The sequence below is a fragment of the Aythya fuligula genome, chromosome 1 (genome assembly GCF_009819795.1).
Source record: "Aythya fuligula isolate bAytFul2 chromosome 1, bAytFul2.pri, whole genome shotgun sequence".
NCBI classification, from domain to species: domain Eukaryota; kingdom Metazoa; phylum Chordata; class Aves; order Anseriformes; family Anatidae; genus Aythya; species Aythya fuligula.
The window spans coordinates 10845573-10868128 of NC_045559.1; the positions used below are offsets into that span (position 1 = coordinate 10845573).

The following is a 22556-nucleotide window of genomic DNA, read 5'->3' on the forward strand; positions in this document are numbered from 1 at the left end:
AATTTTAAGCACTGTGGTAATGTTTGTATTTAAAAGCACTTGTAATGGATTGCAGGTGTATCCAATGTCAGCTTGCATGCAAATTTTGATGGAGAATCCTGAATAAAAATAAACTATATTGAAAATATTATTAATCTTCAAATGAGATCTTATAGCCAGTCAAAACACGAGTCCACTAAAAACGAATTCCCGTAACCATATTCTCATTACAATTACAGTATTTTCTGGACACTGTGTTCTTACTGGCTCCTCACCTCCCTGCACTTGACAATGATCAGTAACACATAGACCTCAAGGAGCCTATATTATTACTAATTCATAATAAAAAGCAATAGAATGCATCAGTGGTTTTAGGTGTTCCCTGCTGTGAGCTAACATATTTATTTTTACAGGGATTTGAGGGAGAACTACTGCCGAAATCCAGATGGATCTGAATCACCCTGGTGTTTTACTACTGACCCAAACATCCGGATTGGTTATTGCTCCCAGATTCCTAAGTGTGATGTATCAAATGAACAAGGTAACAGAAGGAAAGGTGATAACGTGACTTTAAGTGAATGCTGTACTCTTCCAAATAGCACATAGGCAGGCATGAAAACTGAAGAAGTTGATCTCAGTACATCTGCATTACACCTGTGTAGTTCTGCTTTTGTGTTATTTGCATACTTGGGATTCATCGTGGTGTAAATGAGATTCATTTCTCGGTTCATGTGTTAATTCCAGCAAGAAAAGCTGTAGTAAAGGTTTACTATGGGGTCTGATTTTTAGACAAGGTGAATCTCCACTCTGCTACCTTTCTTAATTTGAAAGGCCTTTCCCAAAACTGAGTTATTTCCTGCAATTTCGTGGTTTACAGTCTTTCTATAACTGCAAATGAGGCCACCAAATGTGGTCTATTTATTATTCATATATCCCCTTGACTAAAATGGCTTAAACTGAAAAAACAAACAAACAAACAAACAAACAAACAAAAACAACATAGGAGTTCCCTTTTCTCTTTAAATTATTACCTCTGTCTGTAAAGTCCACAGACACTCCCTAGAGTCATTCCTCAGTCTTGGTCTTGGTATTACTCTAGGGAGTATTACTGCCCACTGAGAACTTATGTCAACCATACCATAAACTGAGGCTCAGACCTGCAACCAACTACCCAACTTCAGTGTATAAGATCATCTAAATTTTAGCTAATTTATCTCTTAAGACATAAGGACTTGCAGTTACAAGAGTTCTGTCAGAGCAAGGATTACATTTTGATTTTTTTTTTTTTTTAATTAAAGTATCAATTATCAAAAAGTAAAAATACTGATGAATATGAAATGAAATGCTTTATACAAAAAGTCTTTAGAGTAATGATCGTTTTAAATAAGCCTCTTGAAAAGTCTCAAAAACACTTGGGATAAAAGCATGAATTAAACATGACTTCTACTAGAGTGATCAGGCAAGTTTTCAAATTATATTAAAATTAAAGCCATGTTGATTTTTTTGATTTTGCCAAAATAGAACTTAAATCAAGAATTTAAAAATGTAACCGGTATCCAGAGTCTGCATGTAGTTGAAGGTAGGCTGACAGAGAGAAGGGAGGGAAGAGGAAGGATGGTGGTTTGTATAAAAAAGTTCCTGACAAATTTTAGAATATTTGTTGTGACCATTCTAAATTAACCATAAAGTAACTATTTATGAAATAAATTGTCCCACTTTATCTCAGTAAGACAAAAATGCTACTGTGCTGAGAATGGAGGTCTCAAGCAGGGGATTATGTATCTAAATTTGAAAACTTTCTCATTTTTTTTTCTGATTTACATTATGATTTAATTTATATTTATGCCTGATTTATATCATATAGTCTTTACTGAATACAAAACTTGTTTTTAATTATTTGGATTACTGATGGAAAGGAAGAGTTTTGTCTTTAGTGTTGCACAATCACCCTCCACTTTTCTTTGTCTCAACATGTCTTATTCAGATTGCTATCGTGGCAATGGCAAGAGTTACATGGGAAATCTATCCAAGACAAGATTTGGGCTAACTTGTTCCACATGGGACAAGAATATTGAAGACTTACGTAGGTGAGTGCATATGAAATAGACAATAGATTGTTCAGTGAGTCCTGAATAAATACTACCTCCAGACGGCATCTGTTTTTTCTGCAGTGATTCTAACATAGACCCTTATACCCTGGAGATCTTAGCAATCTTTTTTCTTTTCTTTTCTTTTCTTTTCTTTTCTTTTCTTTTCTTTTCTTTTCTTTTCTTTTCTTTTCTTTTCTTTTCTTTTCTTTTCTTTTCTTTTCTTTTCTTTTCTTTTCTTTTCTTTTCTTTTCTTTTCTTTTCTTTTCTTTTCTTTTCTTTTCTTTTCTTGCCTTGCCTTGCCTTGCCTTGCCTTGCCTTGCCTTGCCTTGCCTTGCCTTTTTTCTCTTTCAGTGTTCAAATATATTACACAACATGTGTTTATTCAGACTAACCACTAATTGCAGGCTTCAGCATTTTACTTAGTGTTTAGTTAACTGGTCTGGTTTGCCCCATCTTTTTCCTTAAGTGTTTTTTGGTGGTGGTGGTGTTTTTCTTACATGAGATGTTAAGAAATGAAGCAGGAAATGGTTATGTTACATTTGCTTAATATTTATATTTGCCATTTTCAAAGTTCTGAACAACATAAATTCCCGAAGAACTTGATCTTTTCTCTTAGCTCATCTTGCTTCAAGCATGACTTGGACTTGAAACCTCCTGTGGTCCCATGCAAACTGAAACTGAATCACGGGTCTATGATCTAATGACATTGACATCAAATGTCATAAAAGTAAATTGCAGTTTCTATTGTGTTTTGTTGCTTTGTTTTCTTTTTCAAGTAGTGAAAATATCAAGTTTTTTTTTTGCTTTACTTGTTCAGGTAAAAATGAATCAGCAGAAAGTACAAGAGGAGCTGTGAGTTTCTAAGACTTTTCAATCACGCTAGAATCATCAGTGTTGTCTCTGTTCAGAAGGGTAGACTTATAAATTTCAGGAGTAACAGGAAAAAAGTAAATCAGTAAGTCAGTCTCCAGAGAAGCTGTATTACAGAAGGCAGATTTCAGTGGCATTGTCTAGAATCACCAGCTGGACTATGTGTGGTTTCCCCTACACAGAGCTAGAGACAGAACATGTATTCCAGTCTACTGTCTATCTAAGGAAGGCAGAGGTTTAAGGTCAGGACTTCTGAGAGTTCAGAGAATTCTTCAGTTAGATGTGAATGAGTTAGCTTGAACCTTGTACCAACCAGATGCCTGATGCAATTACATTCACATCATCCTGAGGACAGATCAGCCTTCCTTCTCTTACTGTCACTAATTTTCTATCTGGGAACTTCCTTGGGGAGGTATTTGTCACAGTTCAGCAGTTACTCTGGTTTTGTTTTGGGTGTGCTAGAAGCAATTTGCACGGTCAGTTATTAACTATGAGGGAAGCACAACTGTAACTTAAGAAACCTGTACGTTCCTGTCTGAAAAAAACAGAAATAAACATCTTTCTCTGCTTCAGATTGTCACCTCAGACTTTCACCTTTAGTTAAGTGCTTCATGTGGGTTTGCAGCTTAGGTTGCTTTTCACTGTAGTTTGAGACATTCAAATTTTTCTTTTCCTGTTGCTTAACTTTCTTGCATTTGTCCTTCCTTTACCTAAAATTCAGCGTTCTTCTGTGATGATTCAGTGCTCCCTTCTGTTAACTGTAAACATGCAGGGAGAAGATAACCTGCGTTCCCAGAACAGGCCTGAATGCAGCATAAACACTCTTCTAATCAGTTTAAAGATCCCTCCTGAGGGTATCCAGGGTTTTTAGCTCAAGTGAGAGAGATCTAGAAACCTTCCAGCAAGTCCACTCATTGCTTAAAATACCAACCAGAGGAAAATTGGACAAAGATCCAGTGAATATTTGTGACTCAACTTCATTTTGATTTTAACCAGCCCTAAACACTGACCTGTAGGCTTCTCAATCAGCTAATATTACAGTGTGGGACAAAGCAATATTTAACCTCTGAAAATTTGGGCTATAGTATAAAGCTTTTCAACACTTTGATTTTTTTTTCCCTGTAGGCATATACAAATATTCAGAGAACCAGATGTTAGTAAACTGAAGAAAAACTATTGCCGCAATCCAGATGATGATTTTCATGGTCCCTGGTGTTACACAGATGATCCTCTCATTCCCTGGGATTACTGCCCTATTTCTCGATGTGAGTACTTGGTATGCCTCAGGCATTGTCAATTGTGCGGTCTCAGTGAAACCGTGGTGTCAGTGTATACCTTTCTGTTGTCACTTGTGGCAACAGAAAATGCATAATTATATCAAGAATCAATTACATACGACTAAGAAGGAATGGAGAGAAGCTGCTTGTGCAATGTATAAACAGGAGGTCTTTATCCTTGACCAGTTTGGAGTTTTCAGGGCTTATTTATGCAGCAGGAGCTTAAAAGGGCTATTACAAATAGTCAAACATATTCCAGCAGATCTAGCTATTGAATGAGGGCTGGATGGAAACAAAGAATTGTCTAGTGGTTAGAATGCAGGCTGTGGCCTTAAGAAACCCAGGGACAGCTATCTTTTGTGGCATGAGCTTCATGGTTTGTTTGTGTGTTCTGTATTTATAAAGTGAGGATAACTCACTATATGCATGATGATGTGTATATGTGCTATATAGATTAGATCCTGCTTTTGGATGTTTGTGGGATGATTTAACTCCTGGAAAGAATTAAGAAAATCACTCCTCTAAAGTTGCATGTTATAAAGCTAAATAGCTCAACTATACAGAATTAAAAGTCTTAGAGAATTCAGTAATAAACTGAAGGTAGGTGGAAAAAATACATTAATGCTGAAAAAAAAAGATGTGCAATTCACATTTAGGTTTAAGATTTTTCTCGTTAATTCCTATTGCTAAATCACAGTGGTATATATCCTTGGAGAACATTTGAATGATAAATCAGGCTTTTGAATGTATGTCTGTGATCTCTAGAGGTTGAGGATAATGTTAAATTCATTCCTAGCAGTAATTCACAGCATTTCCCCATAGTCTGAACTGCAGCATTTCTATGAGGTGATATTAGAAATCTCAGGTGATTTTTTTTTGGCATCTATGTGATTAGTAAACAAAATGTGCAAATGTCAATGTAGATAAAGAACAATAACTGACTGAATATAAATTTTATTCACTCTTAGTTAATTCTATCAATTCCAAAGGAAAATTTCACAAAATATTTTTGTCATGTTTGTACTGTAGGTAATGGTTAGCATTATGATGACTGGATTCTAATGCTGGAATATGTCTGTTTTAGAATTGCAACTTGTGTGGGCCAGTGTTAAACTACTAATAGCTTATTCATGTACTGGTAACCAGTTTAACCAGTAGGAACAAAATGTTGGCAGTTACCAAGTGTACTTGGTGTCTTTAACTGGTCTGTTTAAACTTTGCATACTTACATATACATATTCATACACATACGTATACACATATACATATTCATATTCATATGCATATATATATACACATAACTTTAACTATATATAGTTGAAATCTATATCCATATATATATCTTTACACACATTTATATATTTGGGTAATGACAGAAATCTAGTTAGATAAGACAGTTTAAATTTTGCTCACACAAATTTGCAGTAACTACATCCATACATCAAGCTCATATCACTAGGCCACACTTCAGACTTTATGGAAAGCAAAAATTTTGAAGACAGTTTAAGCAACTTTATTTTAACTTCATAATGACTTAGACTAGATGGAAGAACAAATCCAGTTTTGGGGAATACAATTTCATAAAGATAAGTTATTTGTGATAGCAACATATAGTAGGATTTTTTTTTTTTTTTAAGTTTTAAAGACTTCTAAGGAAATTAGAAAATTTCTTTAAAGTTGATCTATGTTTAATGACATGACTTCTACTGTTCCTGTATGCTTACAGAAAAAAAGACTATTTCATTTTTCTGCCTTGTCTTGCTTAAATGAAATGTGGAAATTGAGCATTTCAGAGAGCCTGATGTATTCAAGATTCAGCCAAGATGAGAAATCCTTAAAACCACTGTTGCAAAAATGTTTAATTCTTATTCCATTTTATTGGTATAAAATTCTTCCATCCTATTTAACCTGACCAAACTGGTTTTACAGAATGATATCACTGAAAATTTAAACTTCATGAAATATTAAAATTAACTATGCATTTTTCTGTTTATTTTGACTGTGTTCAGGTTTTAGACTTGTTTTAATTTTGTATTGTGTGTTCATCTTATGTGTCTGTCTAGGCGAAGGTGATACAACTCCTACTACAACCAGTGTGGATGGTAAGTTTGCAGATGTACTGTGCCCTGGCATGCATTATATCCTACAAGACTAGCCATTTCTTTCTGACTGAGAAGGAAGAAAAAGATCAATTAAGGGTACAAAGATCAATTAAGTATACAGCTTGGGGAAGAAAAATAAATAAATAAATAAAAGGCAAATGTAGAATAGCTTTACTATACTTTTTATTCTCATATTCCTATCTCGTAAGTGGTGAGATATAGTAATGACTTTTAATGTTTATTTTATAAATATAGAATTGTTTGTAATAAACTTAACAATATGTATTTTATATTCCCTACAAATCTCTCTATAGAGTCAACCAGCTTCACTGAAGTAGTTTTGATACTTTAGAAATATATTTCATTAGCTCAGGAAAGAACACCCTACCCATGATAAATATTGACCTTCTTGTGGTCCTTATGTGTAACTGTACAGGTTTCCTACCGCTGTTTTTAGTAAAATGTGATCTCTGGACCTGCTTTCAGATACTGTCATTCCTTGTGCCTCAACAAAACATTTGAGAGTTGTAAATGGAATCCCAACTCAAACAAACGAAGGATGGGTGGTTAGTTTGACATACAGGTAATTATCACTTTGATAAGAAGGACAAAGCATCTAATAGGATATTTGTTTTGGAACTATAGAAAATGTTGATTGTAGTAAGAATATTTGTAGATTGCAGTTAAATCCTGTAAAAGAAGGAAATCAGCATTCCTGGAACATCTGGTGTTTCTATAGCTTTCAGTCCATCAATGAAACAGTTATATGTTAGTTATTGCGAACTTGCTTCTAACGCATACACAGCATTCTAGTCTTTGGATTCTTTAGATCAGCTACTGCAGATCTTTTCATCATTCCCTTAACACCCTGCCTTAAGCTGTTTACTTTACAGATTGAAGAAAATTGAGGTTCATGTCAATATCTGTATTTTAATACCAGTGCATTTAGATATGAAGTATTAGATTCAGGATATACACCCTTGCTTCATTTAGCTTTCTGCTCATAAAACTGCATGAAACTGAAATGTATTTTGTATTAAAAAATAAGTAGGAGCTATAAGGAAATTTCTTTCACTCTGTAAATCAAGACCCTAACATGTACATCTGGAAATGTGTATTACATTATGGCAGATCTTAGTTTGCTACTGTGTAAAAGCCAGAACACAGAGTTACTGCCTCTTGTGTTCATTACTCTTTGGTTAATAACTCATCAGCTAGAAGTATGAATCATAAATGGATAGCAGGAAATAGATCTCAAGGATCTTTTTTTTTTTTTTTTTTTTTTTTTTTTTTTGGTCATCTAGTACAGATTACAGTACAGTTTATTACTATTAGCTTATGTCATCTCTTTTAAAAACATGTTTTAACTTAACTAATACTTTCAGGCTAAAGAAAAGACAAAAAGTCTATTTTCTATATTTCTTCATTGCTAGAGAAATGCTGGGAGTCCTCCTCATCTTTGTCAATGTTCCATTCTCATGGGCTCATATCGTAGTGGTCTATATCTTTCTAAAAGTTTAGCAGATGGACGGGAAATAAATTTCTAGAGGAACATCCTTCTATTCCTGGACTAAATAAACATGTAGAGGGACTGAAATGATGAATCACCCTGGAAAAGTTTATCTTGCCACTGTTTTTAAAACAGCCTTGATGGCTGATGAACTTTTAGACAAGAAAGGTGAATTACTTCTGAGTGCCTAAAATGTAAATAGCTGAAGTTAAGCAAATTGACCCTAGGTTATGTGCTATGTTACAGAATTCCATTAAGTAAATGAGTTCATAAATGACTGAAGATGTTTTTTTGTTTGTTTGTTTGTTGTTGTTGTTGTTGTTGTTGTTTTCTGTTTGTTTTAAAAGAAGGGATTCCTAAAATACTCCAGATGCAAAATATATTTTTAAGTATTATATAAGTCTAACATGTATGTAAAAAAATGTACTTATATTTTATGTTGTTACCAGGGAAGCAGATAGACTTTTTTCTGAAACAAAATCTTAATGACTCCAATTTTTTTCTTGGAGGGGTAGAGGGTTCATAAATGATTCTGTAATCTAACATTTATTCTGAAAAAGTCTAACTATAACTAACACTTCTCAAAATAGAAGTGCTGTGTCTGAATGGTAAAGTCCTAGTGCTGCTTACAAACTTGTATATCTGCAATCAATGCCCACTTATAAAATTAATTAATTAAATTAATCAATGACATGCTTTCCTATACGTATGATCCAGATTCTGTTATCAAGTATATTTAAATGTGCTCAGGTGGCCAAGAAGGCCAACGGCATCCTGGCTTGTATCAGGAACAGTGTGACCAGCAGGGCTAGGGAGGTGATCGTCCCCCTGTACTCAGCTCTGGTGAGGCCGCACCTCGAGTACTGTGTTCAGTTTTGGGCCCCTCGCTACAAGAAGGACATCGAGGTGCTTGAGCGGGTGCAGAGAAGGGCGACGAAGCTGGTGAGGGGCCTGGAGAACAAGTCCTACGAGGAGCGGCTGAGGGAGCTGGGCTTGTTCAGAAGAGGAGGCTCAGGGGCGACCTTATCGTTCTCTATAGGTACCTCAAGGGAGGCTGTAGCGAGGTGGGGGTTGGTCTATTCTCCCATGTGCCTGGTGACAGGACGAGGGGGAATGGGCTTAAGTTGAGCCAGGGGAGTTTTAGGTTAGATGTTAGGAAGAACTTCTTTACTGAAAGGGTTGTGAGGCATTGGAACAGGCTGCCCAGGGAAGTGGTGGAGTCACCATCCCTGGAAGTCTTCAAAAGACGTTTAGATGTAGAGCTTATGGATATGGTTTAGTGGGGACTGCTAGCGTTAGGTCAGAGGTTGGACTCGATGATCTTGAGGTCCCTTCCAACCTAGAAATTCTGTGATTCTGTGATTCTGTGATATTTAGAGGAATTTCATCCATTCCAGGAAATCAGCTTTGGATTTTGTGCTACATTTAAATAAGAAGTATAACCTTCATCTGTCTACTTGTCAGTCTGGTAAAGCAGATTATGAAATCTTTTAAAGTTGCATTGATAAATAATGATATACATGTATACATGAAAGAACCACATTTATGTTCCATTTTGTGACATTTTTATAGTAAAACTGGACAGAATCAAGATTTTATAGACCCCAGCCTCTCCGACCAGACAGTCTGTTCCTCAACCAAAATACAACATAAAATAATAATAATAAAATAATAATAAAAATTACCCCCAAAAATAAAACAAAATGAAAACAAACAAACAACAACAAACAACAAAAATCAAAAAACACAAAATAGGAAAGCATCTGTGTTATTCTGCTTTCTTTAAACTCTATACAGAGACTGGACTTCTTCCAACAATTCCTGTAAAGCTGTGAACATTTGTGTGATTTGAATTTATAATTTGTAAGATTTCAAGCTTCTCCCAAATTGCTAACAATTTTATTCACTTTCCAAAGAGCTGTAGAAAATAAATGTGATTTTAGAGGCACAAAGAAGGAAACTAATTAATTTGCATTTTAATGTCAGCTTTATTTTTGAAGAAAATGTCATGTTTTATTGTTTTAATTTTGCTTGATATATTATACAGCAGGTTTTCTATAATCATGTGTAGGATGTCATACATTGCAGATTGCTTCCAACTGAAGCATGTGGGAATGGAAATCTCATAGGACTGGTAATCAAATAGTAACTCTCTACCTTGAGGTCAATGCTTTGAATAATACTTACTTGAAAAATGTTGTTTACATCTGTTGGCAGTTTGGGGTGTTGATTGAACGTTTCAGTCCAGTTCCTATTACAAAGAAGTCCACTTCTTATTATTTATTTTATTTTATTTTATTTTATTTTATTTTATTTTATTTTATTTTATTTTATTTTATTTTATTTTATTTTATTTTATTTTATTTTTAAAGATAGCTCTCTTAATTTAAACCCATCTGTGAAAACACTAAATAAATAAAGTAAATGATTTTCTGTTTCTTCCTGGTTTATAAAAACTGAATCAAATCTGGAAAGTCATGCTACTACATGTATTCAAAATGTATAGCAAATGGACAGTGAAATGTTTTCACAGGCTGTCATCCAGCCACCTTTCCCTACACCTGAGGAATACATAAATGAAAGCTGACAACAACACTCTTTAGAGATTTTGTCCAGGTAGAAAGAAAGATATAAATATATATATAATTTATTTATTTATTTTTCAGGAATAAGCATATCTGTGGAGGTACTTTGATAAAGGAAGAGTGGGTTCTAACAGCAAGACAGTGTTTCCCTTCTCGGTACAGTAGTCTGCAGTTTTGCAATATTGAAATATACGTATCTTCTGTTATTTAAAAGCACAACAATTCATTAAATTAAATGGAACAGTTTTCACTCCTTTTTGGCTTTAACACTACTCACCTGATATAAAAATTCCTGTGAGACCTTGCCATTTTCTGTTTTTATTATTGTTAAGCTAAAACTTTATTTTACATAGAGGTATGAATGTTTTCCAAGTGTAAGAGTTACACAATAGCCTCTTTATGAAAATAATCCCATGCTTCTGCTGAACTAGACACAATAAAATAGAATTCTTAAGCAAATCTTGAAAAGTTTCAAGGTCCATAATTTCCAAGCCTCCAGATGTTCAGATACTAGTAGAAAACAAAAATTACATTTTAGTCATGGTTAACAATAAAATTATGTAGTAACTTTAGACCAAAAGCATACATTTGAGCATGTTGATTTTGGAGTAACAATTGGCAGTGTAGAACCACTTCTAGTGAAGACTGTTAGTTAAGATCTTCTGGTACAATCATAGTAAGCTGAAATTTTTGAGTTATTCTGTTATACATTCAGCAAAATTCTAACCAGCTTTGCCTACTTTAGGTACAAAGATTTGAAAGACTACAAAGCCTGGCTTGGAGTCCATAATATCAAAGGAAAGGGAGAGGAGAAGCACAGACAAGTTCTGAATATCTCTCAGCTGGTATATGGTCCTGCAGGGTCAGATTTGGTCTTGCTGAAACTTAGCAGGTTAGTAGCTACTACTGCTAATTCCAGGATTTTCAGCTACTGTCTGAAATTCTTCCTAAATAAGCATTGCAAATTCAGTTCTGTACAATCATGGTATTGCTGATGACATCTCTAAAGTTTAAGCTTCTAATAGTAAGATGTTCATGTCAGTTGTTCCTGGGCACATAAAGAAATGATATATTAAGTGGATGGATTTCACTTGATATACGCAAATATTAATCTTTATTCACTTTACTCAGAACAGATGTTACTTCTGAAATATAGTGCCTAAATACTTTTTTCCCCGATAACCAGGTTTAATTTACAGTGCGTTATATATATATATATATATATACACACACACACTCATTGGCTAGTATATGCTTTTCATTTATAGAATAAGCAGCAGATTGCAACTAAGATATCAGTGTACATATAAGCTTTCAAACTTTCTCTGTATTAGCAAAACTATATATCCAAATGAAATGTCATCATTACTTACTTTTGAAGATGAAAACCCAAGTTAAATAGTGTAAAAGTAGTGACATAATTTCAAGAAATTTTTTGACAGTTCACAGCTGTAACACAAAAAATAGGTAGAAGAATCCATCATATTCTTCAAAGAAGGAAGAGAGAGGTAAAGAATTGGCACAGTTTTTAACTGCTGTGGTCTATAAAGGCACTTAAAATCATTTTTAGGGTAGATTATAGAATGTGAAGTAAAATTCCTTACGTCTGTTGTTCATTTTCTCTTTTCAGACCTGCCATATTGACAACTTATGTAGAAATAATTCGATTGCCCATTTCTGGATGTACCATTCCAGAGAAGACCAGTTGCAGTGTTTATGGATGGGGATACACTGGATGTAAGAGACTATTTTTAAAAACTAAATGAAAACATTGACAGCTAACTTCCTTCCTCTTGTTATCATAGGTGAGGCTGGTGTTATTGCCTCATGCCATGCTTGTCCAACACTTTTTATTATAAAATGCAGTTTCAACTTTTTTAAAAATTTATTTTGCTTTGTAAACCTTTAAACCTTTGAGCATTTTATTTAAGATGATTTCATTTGAAATATTTTCTACCCCATCTTTTATTTATTTTTTTCCTCCAAAGACTGGCAAAATGATTCAAATGCTTCAAAGAACAAACTATAAAAATGTTTTACATGTTTGAAAAATCTGTCAGAATTGTTTTGAAGAGTTCTAACCCTTTTTTGAAAAATTCTTCTTCATCTACTTGAGCACCTTTTTTCTATATCCCAAAGCAGGCCACCCTGTGGAAAAATTAATACAGGATAATGTAATCAAAGACATTATTATAATTAACGTACACAAAGACAGTATATTAAGGATACACAGGCATCCCTCTCTGGCATTTCCTAACTTTTGAGTACTTGACTTTGCAGCCTTACTGATGTTCATTAAGCACAGTTTTTTTGTGTGAAGTAAATACAAATATGTGACAGAACAGACATTTATTTAGTCTGGTAAATACTCTATCTGTCTAATGATGTGTTGATGATAAAGTTAATAGCTGCCAGTTGACAGTAATTATTGCAATAATTACTGTGCTCAAATGTTATTTTGCCACAGACCTTGAGTAAGCAGCAGCAATGTACTCATGCTGTCCTGGACGCAGAGCAGAAAGTAGATTGTAATTCCGAGGTTCTCTCCCTTGTAACCATTACTCCACATTTCTTTGTGGGTGGCAAGTAATCTGTACCAGTCCTTCTCCAGATGACTGCCTTTGATGTTCCCAGTGTTATTAGTATATTAGCCTTCTTCTGAGGGGAATGGCTATCTGGGGGACACGGAAGTAGGGCTGGGGCAGCATCACAGAAAAGCTTGGCTTAAGAGAATTGATAATGGAATTTGCTATGCTGTGGAGTTACGTAATACTATAAATATGTAACATCTATCATCTAAGGACTTCGTACTATATTTTATATGCTACTTAATATAATACTCATAGCATCCCAGTCAGGGAAGGAAAAAGTGTTACATCCTTTTTATTTATTTATTTATTTTGATTTCTTCTTTAAGAACACAGGATAACAATTTAGTGAAGGGCAAGGTTGGCATTTTTTGATAGCTGTGAAGAGAATGGGCAGGTCTGGGCCTTCTATTTGTCTTTGAAGCTTGTACAGAGTTGTCTTTTGCCATGTAGAACAAGAACAAGCTCCACAGGGCTCCTGCTTTCTGACCTTGACGCTGATGAAAGGAGATTGCATAGAGCTGTGGCTCTGTCCTTGCAGGCACGAAGTCATTCAGTGTAGCTGAGCCAGCACTAAATGAGAAAAACTCTGCACTGTAATAGTATTTTTCAGGTCACATGTTTTTCTCTAGGCTGGAGCAGCCACTGTTGCCCATTAACCCCTGCTTAAGGCATGGAGTGAAATCCTTGTTCTGCTGATGACAGTGACAACATTTCTCACTTTTCCTGCTATTAATGATGTGCTGAGTCAAGTTGGTACTAAATTGTAGAATAACCCCACTTATCTAGCCATTTCTTCTAATACAAAAAATATCTCCAGATATTCTCAGAGAACTGAAGAGACACGGCACAAAGCAAATTTCTTGCAAATTTTGTTTGTACCAAATATACAAAATCCAAAAGACTCTCATGATATGTTTGATTATATGCATGATAACAATGAGGATGAATGAAAATGTGAGTACCAGGGAAAAGTGCAAAGAATAAAGTTATGTGAGTAAACTTATCCAGCCTGGATCTTCAATACTTTTTTTTTTTTTTTTTTCCCTACAAGAGAGTAAAGTTTTCATTCTCTTTTCAATCCTAGTAGTTAACTATGATGGCCTTCTCCGAGTAGCAAACCTGTTTATTTTGGGGAATGAGAAATGCAATCAATATCTCAAAGGGAAGATCACAGTGAATGAGTCAGAAATCTGTGCCGTGGCTGAAACCATTGGTGCTGGGCCTTGTGAGGTAAATATTACATTTCCTATGAGTGTATTAAAGCCATCAACATGGTTATTTCTTTCTCAGAAACAATTTACTAGAGTTTTTATAATTGCGTCAAACTTGTACGCAATACACATAATCACAGAATACATATGTGAATCTTCTGCATTGGAAAATGATTTGCATTTCTAGTGATCTATTTTCTGCCAGTGTGGGAAGAAGTTTCTTTGCTTCAATGGTACTGTACTTCCACATCAGCAAAGGGCTTACATACGTGTTAAATATACTTGCGCCTAAACACTTTGCTAGTCTGACATAAATTTGCTTTCTACTCAATCAAAATAAGTTGTTACTGCTAGCCCACAGGCCATTTTAGCACTTATTGTACAGAACACAAAGATTGGAGCAAGTTTAACTGTTTAGCTGAAGTTTTGCACACAAAATAAAGAATAAGAACATATAAATAAACAAAACCAAGAAGTCACTGCTCAGTGGAGTTAGTAAAGTTATGAAAGAAAGATCCAAAAAACATGAGATTCAGTATTAGACAGAAGAGAGGAGGATTTTTTCTCCCTAATCAAGCCTGAGCCATAATATATTGAGTAGGGGAGAAAGCACTTCAGTGATAGTGTAATTTGATACAGTTGGTTTTCTTGGGACTAGTGTTGATGTTGGAGAAAGGACATCTGAGGAGAAATGCAATAAATCATATCTTTGAATGGAAGATATCTTTGTGTGTGGAAAATCTGCCTGAAGAAGTGACATGTAGAAAGAAGGCAGTCCTGAGTATTATTATGTATTCAATACCCGGAGAAAAAGAGATTATTTCTTAATACCAGTGTTAACCAAACAGTGAAGTTTTCCCTACCCAGAAGTACTACCAAACCATGGTGAAACTAAGTCTTCATCAGGCTGAGGCCTCTTCCTTTTATTATTAATATCCCATAGGATCCTCTTATTACAGCAAAGTGTAGTTTTTGTTTTGTTTTGTTTTGTTTTCCTTCAGAATCAAATATTTCATCATAGATGGGCTTTTAGACATGTTAAGGTTTATAAATGAAACATCTGCATGGAAGTCTGCTGGGGTTCCTGCACTTTGTTTTCCTGTGCAAGGAGAAATGACTGAATTAATATTAGCAATCAGTCTTAATCACCACATGGTTTCCAGCTCCCTGAGTTCCCCTTTGAAGCTATTTTCCTCAGCAAAGAACAGGCAGAGAAACAAAATCAGATTGGCAGGTGAAACTCCACTCTTAAAAATGTTTTATGAGTAGCTTTGATGATACTGACATAGTTCATTGTTCATGTAGGAACTAATCTGTAATCAGCTGGGGGAAAAAATAACCAAATAAAGGTCAGGCATTGTTGTTTCTCTGGTGATCCAAAGAGAATACAATGTGAAATATTAGCTTTTATTTTTTGAAACCGTATCTCACTACCTAACACATTTAATGCCTAGTTTTGCAGCTAGTTTTCTAGATTCAGTGTAAATTTTCCCTGGATAGAAACGACTGTGTTCAAGCCCCAGATCTATGTGAATATAACTAAACTACAGTTTCATACTAAAAACCTTACTATACAGCCTACACCTATGATTCCCCAAAGCCCCCCTTGGAGGCTCAATGCTACTCGGTGCCCTACGACTCAAATCAGGTGAGTATGTTATTATACAGGTTACCTTACCAATAGGGCCCCTATCAGACCAGCTACATTATCTCTTTCTAATCCTATGAGGCACACTAATTACCAACTCAATCTGTCTATAACAAACAGATTTAAAATTGTTTACTTATCCATAAGCCACATGGATCAAGTCATTGCTGCAAGCATAATCCAAACCTTCTGATCATTCTCAGGAGCAATAGTTCTGATAATCTATCACAGACTGACCTCCTCCATACTATTTTGCCTAGCTAACACAAACTAGAAATGCCCACATAGCTGAATTCTCATCCTTAGATGAGGTTTACAACCACTACCACCCCTCAATAGCTACCTGACTATTGCTATCAATCAGATCAAGCTAATTGAACAAATAAACAACAAGCATTGCCACTCTTCTGGTGAGTCAGAGAGAATAAAATGCTAATTGTTAGCTTTTATCTTTTTAAACTGTCTTACTATCCAATACAAACATTTACTGCCTTCTTTTGCTGCTAATTTGCTAGATTAAGCTTTGCTTGATTTAAAACTTTAGTATCTGTGCTCAAGTTATGTATCTATGTGAATTTACCTAAGTTACATTTTGAATCTAATTTAATTTGTATGGATTTTAGTGCTAAATAAGACTGATCTGAGCTGGACATGAACCAATTTTCCACTGAGTACATGCAGAGGTGTATACTTGTCTCATTCACACAGAATAATGAACATGAGTGTTTTAACAAGTTACATTTTTTACACTGCAAAGTACTACTATTTTTTTTCCTGCCTACTAGTACACATAGATTCTCATCCTAATGCCTTGAAATACTGCCAGAGGGATAACCACCTTGTTCTGTCAGTAAGCTTTGAAACAAAGTCTGTTATCACAACAAATATATTTAACAGTCATCTCACTTCCTCATCTCGCTTATTTGCACATAAACAAATATTATACTTGGAGTTAGCTAAAACAGGAGAGTAAGAGCTGGTAGTCTGAAGTTACTAGAATCATATGTAAAGAAGGATTACTTGCATGTAAATTCTGGCTGTGAAAGAGATATTGGAAGCTGTGTTCCAATGGTAAGTATAACTCTAATGCCTGTTCATTAAGCTAGGTCCTACCAAAGAGAAACCAGGCAGTAATGGACAGGTGGGAACTGTTCCTTGTAACACTTTCAGAAATTATTATTATTATTATTATTTTTTTTTTTTTTTTAGCGTGATTATGGTGGTCCCTTGGTTTGTGAACAAAACAGGCTGAAAATAGTAGTGGGTGTCATTGTTCCTGGCCGTGGATGCGCCATTCGAAATCGTCCTGGGATTTTTGTTCGGGTCTCGTATTATTCCCGGTGGATACACAAGATCATGATGACCTACAGAAAACCCTGAAAAACTCAAGAACTTCCATTCACAGATTTTGGACAGCATAGAATTAATGTGTAATGTAAAGATCAACAATTTTTTAACTACTTGATAGTCAAGTTTGTTGAGATTCTTTTAATATTTATGGATGTTTTTGGTGTTTTGTCTATCAATGTTGTTTTATAAATATTGGAGTGACTTACAGTATATGCAAGTATGGTGACATATCTCCTGAAGATACTTGAATGGGTAAACAATTTTTCAAAAATATTATTACTGTATCATAAATGGTTTTGTAGAAAAAGATCATATGACCTCTTTTATGCTGCTCTTCAGATTATCTTTAAAGGAGAAACAAATTATAGCTTTATTTTACACATCTTATTCTTTCTGTGAGCCATGTACTTTTCTTCATTTATGTCAAAAGATCTACTGAGTGATAAATACGTCTATCAATGACAGCGTATATGACTCTATTTCTCTTACCCCTTTATGAGAGGTCAAATACTTCAATATTTCATTAAAAAATAGTCTCTTTAGAAATTAGTCTTTTTCATTGTTGACCATTTTGACAAGCCTTCCTTGAGTGGAGCTCTTGTAGAAGTCGGTATCACTTCTTTTTACACAGTACCTGTAAACTCTGGTTTTGCACTTGGTCCCTTTTAATTCTGTACTTGGTCCCACAAGAGATATATCAAAAACCCTCTGGATCAAGGAAGAGATATAGAACTGTGAATTTACAATGCTAAAAAATGTATCTGATAAAATTTAAAAAATTAGAATCATTGAATCATAGAATATCCTGATTTGGAAGGGACCCATAAGGATCATCAACTCTAACTCCCATTAATCTTGATTAACCATTGACAGATTTTTGCCATTAAAAGAAATTTCAACTAAATATGCCCAAATCTTTCTGAAAAGGCAGGTGTAAAAAATTCACATGCTCCTAGGTATTTCTTTAAAATAACTCTTTTTATATCAGGAAGAACTATAGTTGAATCTAACTCCTGGCTGAGAGACTTAGTACTGGTAAAAGTTAGTTATACATTGATAGTCTTTTCAGAGACTTCAGATATTCCATAAGACCTTACCTTAGTTTGTTCAAAAACATATCCTTTGTATAGTTCCTTTCAGAGTAATAAAATTATTGCAGGGATCTTATCTTGTATGAAATATGAAAAACATCACTAGTTGTTTAGTATCTTGTGTTTCCTGCCTGTATGTAGAACTATCATTCCTTTATGTTGATTGGGAAAGGGAACAACTATTCAGCATCAGATAAGAGCTTGTTCTGCTTCAGGCATTTAGTTGTATGTCTGGAATCATTACACAATTAGCAGATAGCAATATGTTATTATAGGGGGTTGTAATTTCTGGAAAGCTGATACAACATAGATCCAGTTATTTTTACTACTGTAATCACTTAAGTAACAGCACTGTTACTTCACGTGTGACTGTGTAATTGTATATGTTTCCAGTAGCAAATTGTAAGGTATACATATCATATCTAACTGCATAGCCACTAAGCTGACATCATGATGTATATATACAAAAGAATATTTCATTTAATTCAAAAAATGCAGGGCTGAATTCTGCCCTGACAGAAAGTAACAGCTTCAGAGGAGCTGTCATGGGAGGCAGTGCTCATGTTGACTCACTAAATTATTTTCTTCAGCAGTGCACTTTGACTTCAGTGGGACTCAGATATGCTTACTTCTCCTGGTGGACTAGGATGAGTTTCGGCCCATGCTTAAGTGGTTTGGCTTGCTGAGATTTGTGTCAAGCATCCAGCAGTTTACTGGTGCATAGGAAGAAGTCTTTTAGCAAGCAGAACTTCTGAAATTTCTCCTGATGTAAATAGTTTTGGACAAGATGCAACTTCCCTGTACAAGGGATCTGAGGTTGTGGATGCTACATGGATAGTCTGTCTTGATCTATTCTGTCTGTCTCTGAAGGCTTTATGCTCCTTTTGGGCTCTCTCACTCACCAGGCCTAAAGAGGGCAGGATCTAGCCTGTTGTATTTACAATTAATTATTTCCATGTATGTTAACGGTGTATTCTTACTAAGTATATACGGACCATAGCATACTGAAAGGATTAACTTTTTAAGAGAGACTTTTGAAAAAACTCCAAGTGAGTTTTGTTATCAATCACAAATAGAATGTGGATGAAATATATAATTCCATGTTCACTTTTTGTATTCTAAGAATTATGTGCTCACTGTATTATATTTGCAGGCATTTTAAGTCTATCTAAAAAATTGAACCCTAAAATATTTTAGTTGTAAGCTTCTGCTGTGCAGAAGACTGTGATTTATATATATATATATATATACACACACATATATATATGATAAAAATACTGTTTTTTGTTAGACAACGTGTAAGGATTTTTACCTGTTTGTTCCGGGCAGCACCTCAGTAAAAGTTTTGCAGAGTTGCTGCTCCAGAACTTAACATGTTTGTATGCACTTGCTCATCAGGCATTCTTGCTCTCCCTAACTCAGTATCGAGGGCACATGAGGCTTTGAAGAGCAAGTGAAGAGAAAAATAATGATGTGTGGTAATGAATTTGTACTTCATTTATTCCTGTGAATATTTCTTGTTGGTACCAATGGTACCGTACCAGGCAACTGTTATAACTACAGGATTCTCTTAAGAAAGGACACTCTATAGATACTTTTTTTTTTTTTTTTTTTTTTTTTTTTTTTTTTTTTTTAATTGTTCTAACATATTTCTCTCTATAATAACAAAGGGACCTGATCTAGTGCCCATCTAAATTTCTGGAAGGCCTCTTACTAACTTCAGTGGGATCTGGACTTTACTTTGTAGATGTGATATTACTCATATTAAAATTAAAGGGTACAGAATTTAAACCCTTGCCTAAGAACATTCTTAGACTCCATTGAATGTCGTCTTCATTTTCCTTATTGCAACTAGTTTGTGGACTCTGAAATGTGTAATAACTGGATATGAAATGTTGGGATTCAAACCTAAGACCTGATTTGCGCTACTGAAGTTAGTTTGAATTAATTACTGATTTTCTTTGGGCATTGGAACTGACTGACATTTCTTCCTTTCATTAATGAATATATTTTTCCCTTTAAAAAGATTTTTGCCTATTTCTTTTTCTCTCATAAACCTCACGACTCTCAGAGAAACTGTTGCTCTCATTGGGAACTTACTGGTCCAGATTTTTGCTGCTATTGATAAAATCTGCTCTAGCTTAAGACTAAAATTCTCTGAGGCATTCTGCAGATCTTTGTTGTGTATAATGCCAAAGTACTTGACAGAGATACTCACTTTTTCAGATGAGGGTCCAAATATGTCTCTGAGGGTCAAAATCTACTCAGGCAAAATGTCCCTTGAAATCAGTGAATATGATTGTCAAAAAGCGGGGGCTGAAATTTGCTCAATGCTTTTCCCTACAGCTGTGCACTGAAGTATATGCATCCTTGTACACCGAAAAGCACAGCAGTTCTGGACTTCACAGCAACTGAAACAGCAGGCGAGGCTTTATTGCCATCCTTCTGGAAGGCTGGTTGTAAACCAGTTCACCCCCATGGAACCTGTATAAAACCAGTAGGATTGGTTATTGTCTTCTTTCCATATTGATTATTTTCTTCCTCCTTTATGTGCACTGGTATATTATTGTTTTATGAATGTTGGGGCTGCTGGCAGGAACTGACATGGTTTTTCATCCTAATATTTTATGGTGTTCCTTTTTAGATATACTCTTGGGCATTTATGTATGGTGTTTCCTTGTGTAGGTTCTAACTTCAGGGAGCTACCTGTAGAATTCAGTGTATGATAAGAGTATTTTTTCATATTTAAGTGGGAAAATTAATGCTCCCATTAAAGAAAACTAGTTGAAAGCCTAATGAAAAGGGAACACTGTGGTTATAACTTGTATTGCAAATCTTTTGTAATTAATGGCAACTTCATTAGTTAATAAAGTCGGTATTTTTGTAACCTTGTTTATTCTTATTATTCTTAATAATGTATTTTATATTAAAAAAAAAAAAAAAAAAAAAAAAAAAAACACCAACATAATTAGCATTATATTTCTTCATGAAGAAGGTTTGGAACTGCATTGCTAGGCTTAGAAAAATTAGTGCCAATGAAAATGAGTGTCTCCCTATACTAATTTCAGCAAGGGATTTTACTGTGCAGCGTAAGGAGGGCTGGTATTTTAAAGACCTTCATGCATCTAATAGCAAGACCACACATGAAAGATAAAACCAAATCCAGAGTTTCATACTGTTGAGTATCCCCAAGAGATTCCTGCTGGAATTCTGCACAGACAATGGCCTAAGCATATTGTGGAGAGAGTAATTTGGGGTGGAAAGGGTGTGTTTAATCTAAACAAGAGCATTTGCCAAAAGAGTTGTAGTTCCTTACAGTGTCGGTATGGGAGGCTTGGCATTTTCTCTTAATATACTTAATTACATTTCAGGAAAGGGCTTCCCTCACTAAGTCTCTTAGTCCTACTGGTGGTATTGCTGATGCAAAAGAGAATGCCTTGCACAAACCTTGGGGCTATTGCTGCTGCTTCACTTGATATCAAAACCAACCAATAGCAATAGCTAGCAAAAAAGGAGACAAGCATGAGCCTTACTAGCATCACTGGATAAGTGCCTCCATTCAGATGGGTACTGATAAATTCCTGTAGCATCATAGCATTCTGATTTGGAAAGTTCAAGTTAATGGACAGTAAGTTCATAGCTTGTTTTTAATTATCCATCTGAAATTTCTAAGTTCTAATCATTTCTGGTTTCACTGAAATTTTGGCGATTTAAATATATATTTGCTAACAACTCCAGCTATATCAACAGCGAATCATTCTTCAAATGATCTCATACAGAGTGTTTGAAATCTGATTTTGATCTTTCATGGTAAACACCTCATTCTTTACATTTGTATTCCAAAAAGGGGATTTTCTAATAAATTAATAAAAACAGTGGTTTTTATCAAAAACTTCTGAAATCAATGGGAAACTTGTCAATAACGTCAAATGTGCAGGAATGCTTCAAAAATTATAAAAGTCTAGAAATAGCCCACATGTCAAAATCAGACCTTGTTACAGTTTTACGTTCAAAGTATTAAAGATGTTCAGGTGACTGGTCTACCTCCTGGGAGCCATGAGAATTAACTGCTTGTACAGCAATTTGTGCAACAAAGATTTATAAAGGGATATTTCTTTCTATTACAATCTTCTGTTAAGGTTTTATCTTTTGTAGTTGCAAGAACACTGTACTCTGCAGATGATAAATGATGAAATCCACATCAGTGCTCAGAACTTGCTTTCTGCTCTTTGTTATTTAATAAGCCTCATGT

At 34.8% G+C, this 22556-nt stretch overlaps 1 protein-coding gene across 6 annotated transcripts in view; it reads left to right on the forward strand.

The window, feature by feature from the left end:
* HGF (hepatocyte growth factor) overlaps positions 1 to 22556 on the forward strand; it is a 72296-nt gene that overhangs the window by 43566 nt on the left and 6174 nt on the right. For 2 of the 6 annotated variants that reach the window (XM_032200707.1, XM_032200729.1), the window contains exons 9-18: positions 393 to 520; positions 1964 to 2066; positions 4065 to 4204; positions 6280 to 6318; positions 6805 to 6901; positions 10495 to 10569; positions 11159 to 11305; positions 12044 to 12150; positions 14089 to 14234; positions 17073 to 17677. In XM_032200707.1, the coding sequence (XP_032056598.1) occupies positions 393 to 520; positions 1964 to 2066; positions 4065 to 4204; positions 6280 to 6318; positions 6805 to 6901; positions 10495 to 10569; positions 11159 to 11305; positions 12044 to 12150; positions 14089 to 14234; positions 17073 to 17243 (1153 nt within the window). In that variant the 3' untranslated portion in view covers positions 17244 to 17677. Of the gene's footprint in view, positions 1 to 392; positions 521 to 1963; positions 2067 to 4064; positions 4205 to 6279; positions 6319 to 6804; positions 6902 to 10494; positions 10570 to 11158; positions 11306 to 12043; positions 12219 to 14088; positions 14235 to 17072; positions 17678 to 18897; positions 18920 to 22556 lie in introns of those variants that run through there. The other 4 variants (XR_004254086.1, XM_032200720.1, XM_032200750.1 and 1 more) reach the window with 4 other exon arrangements.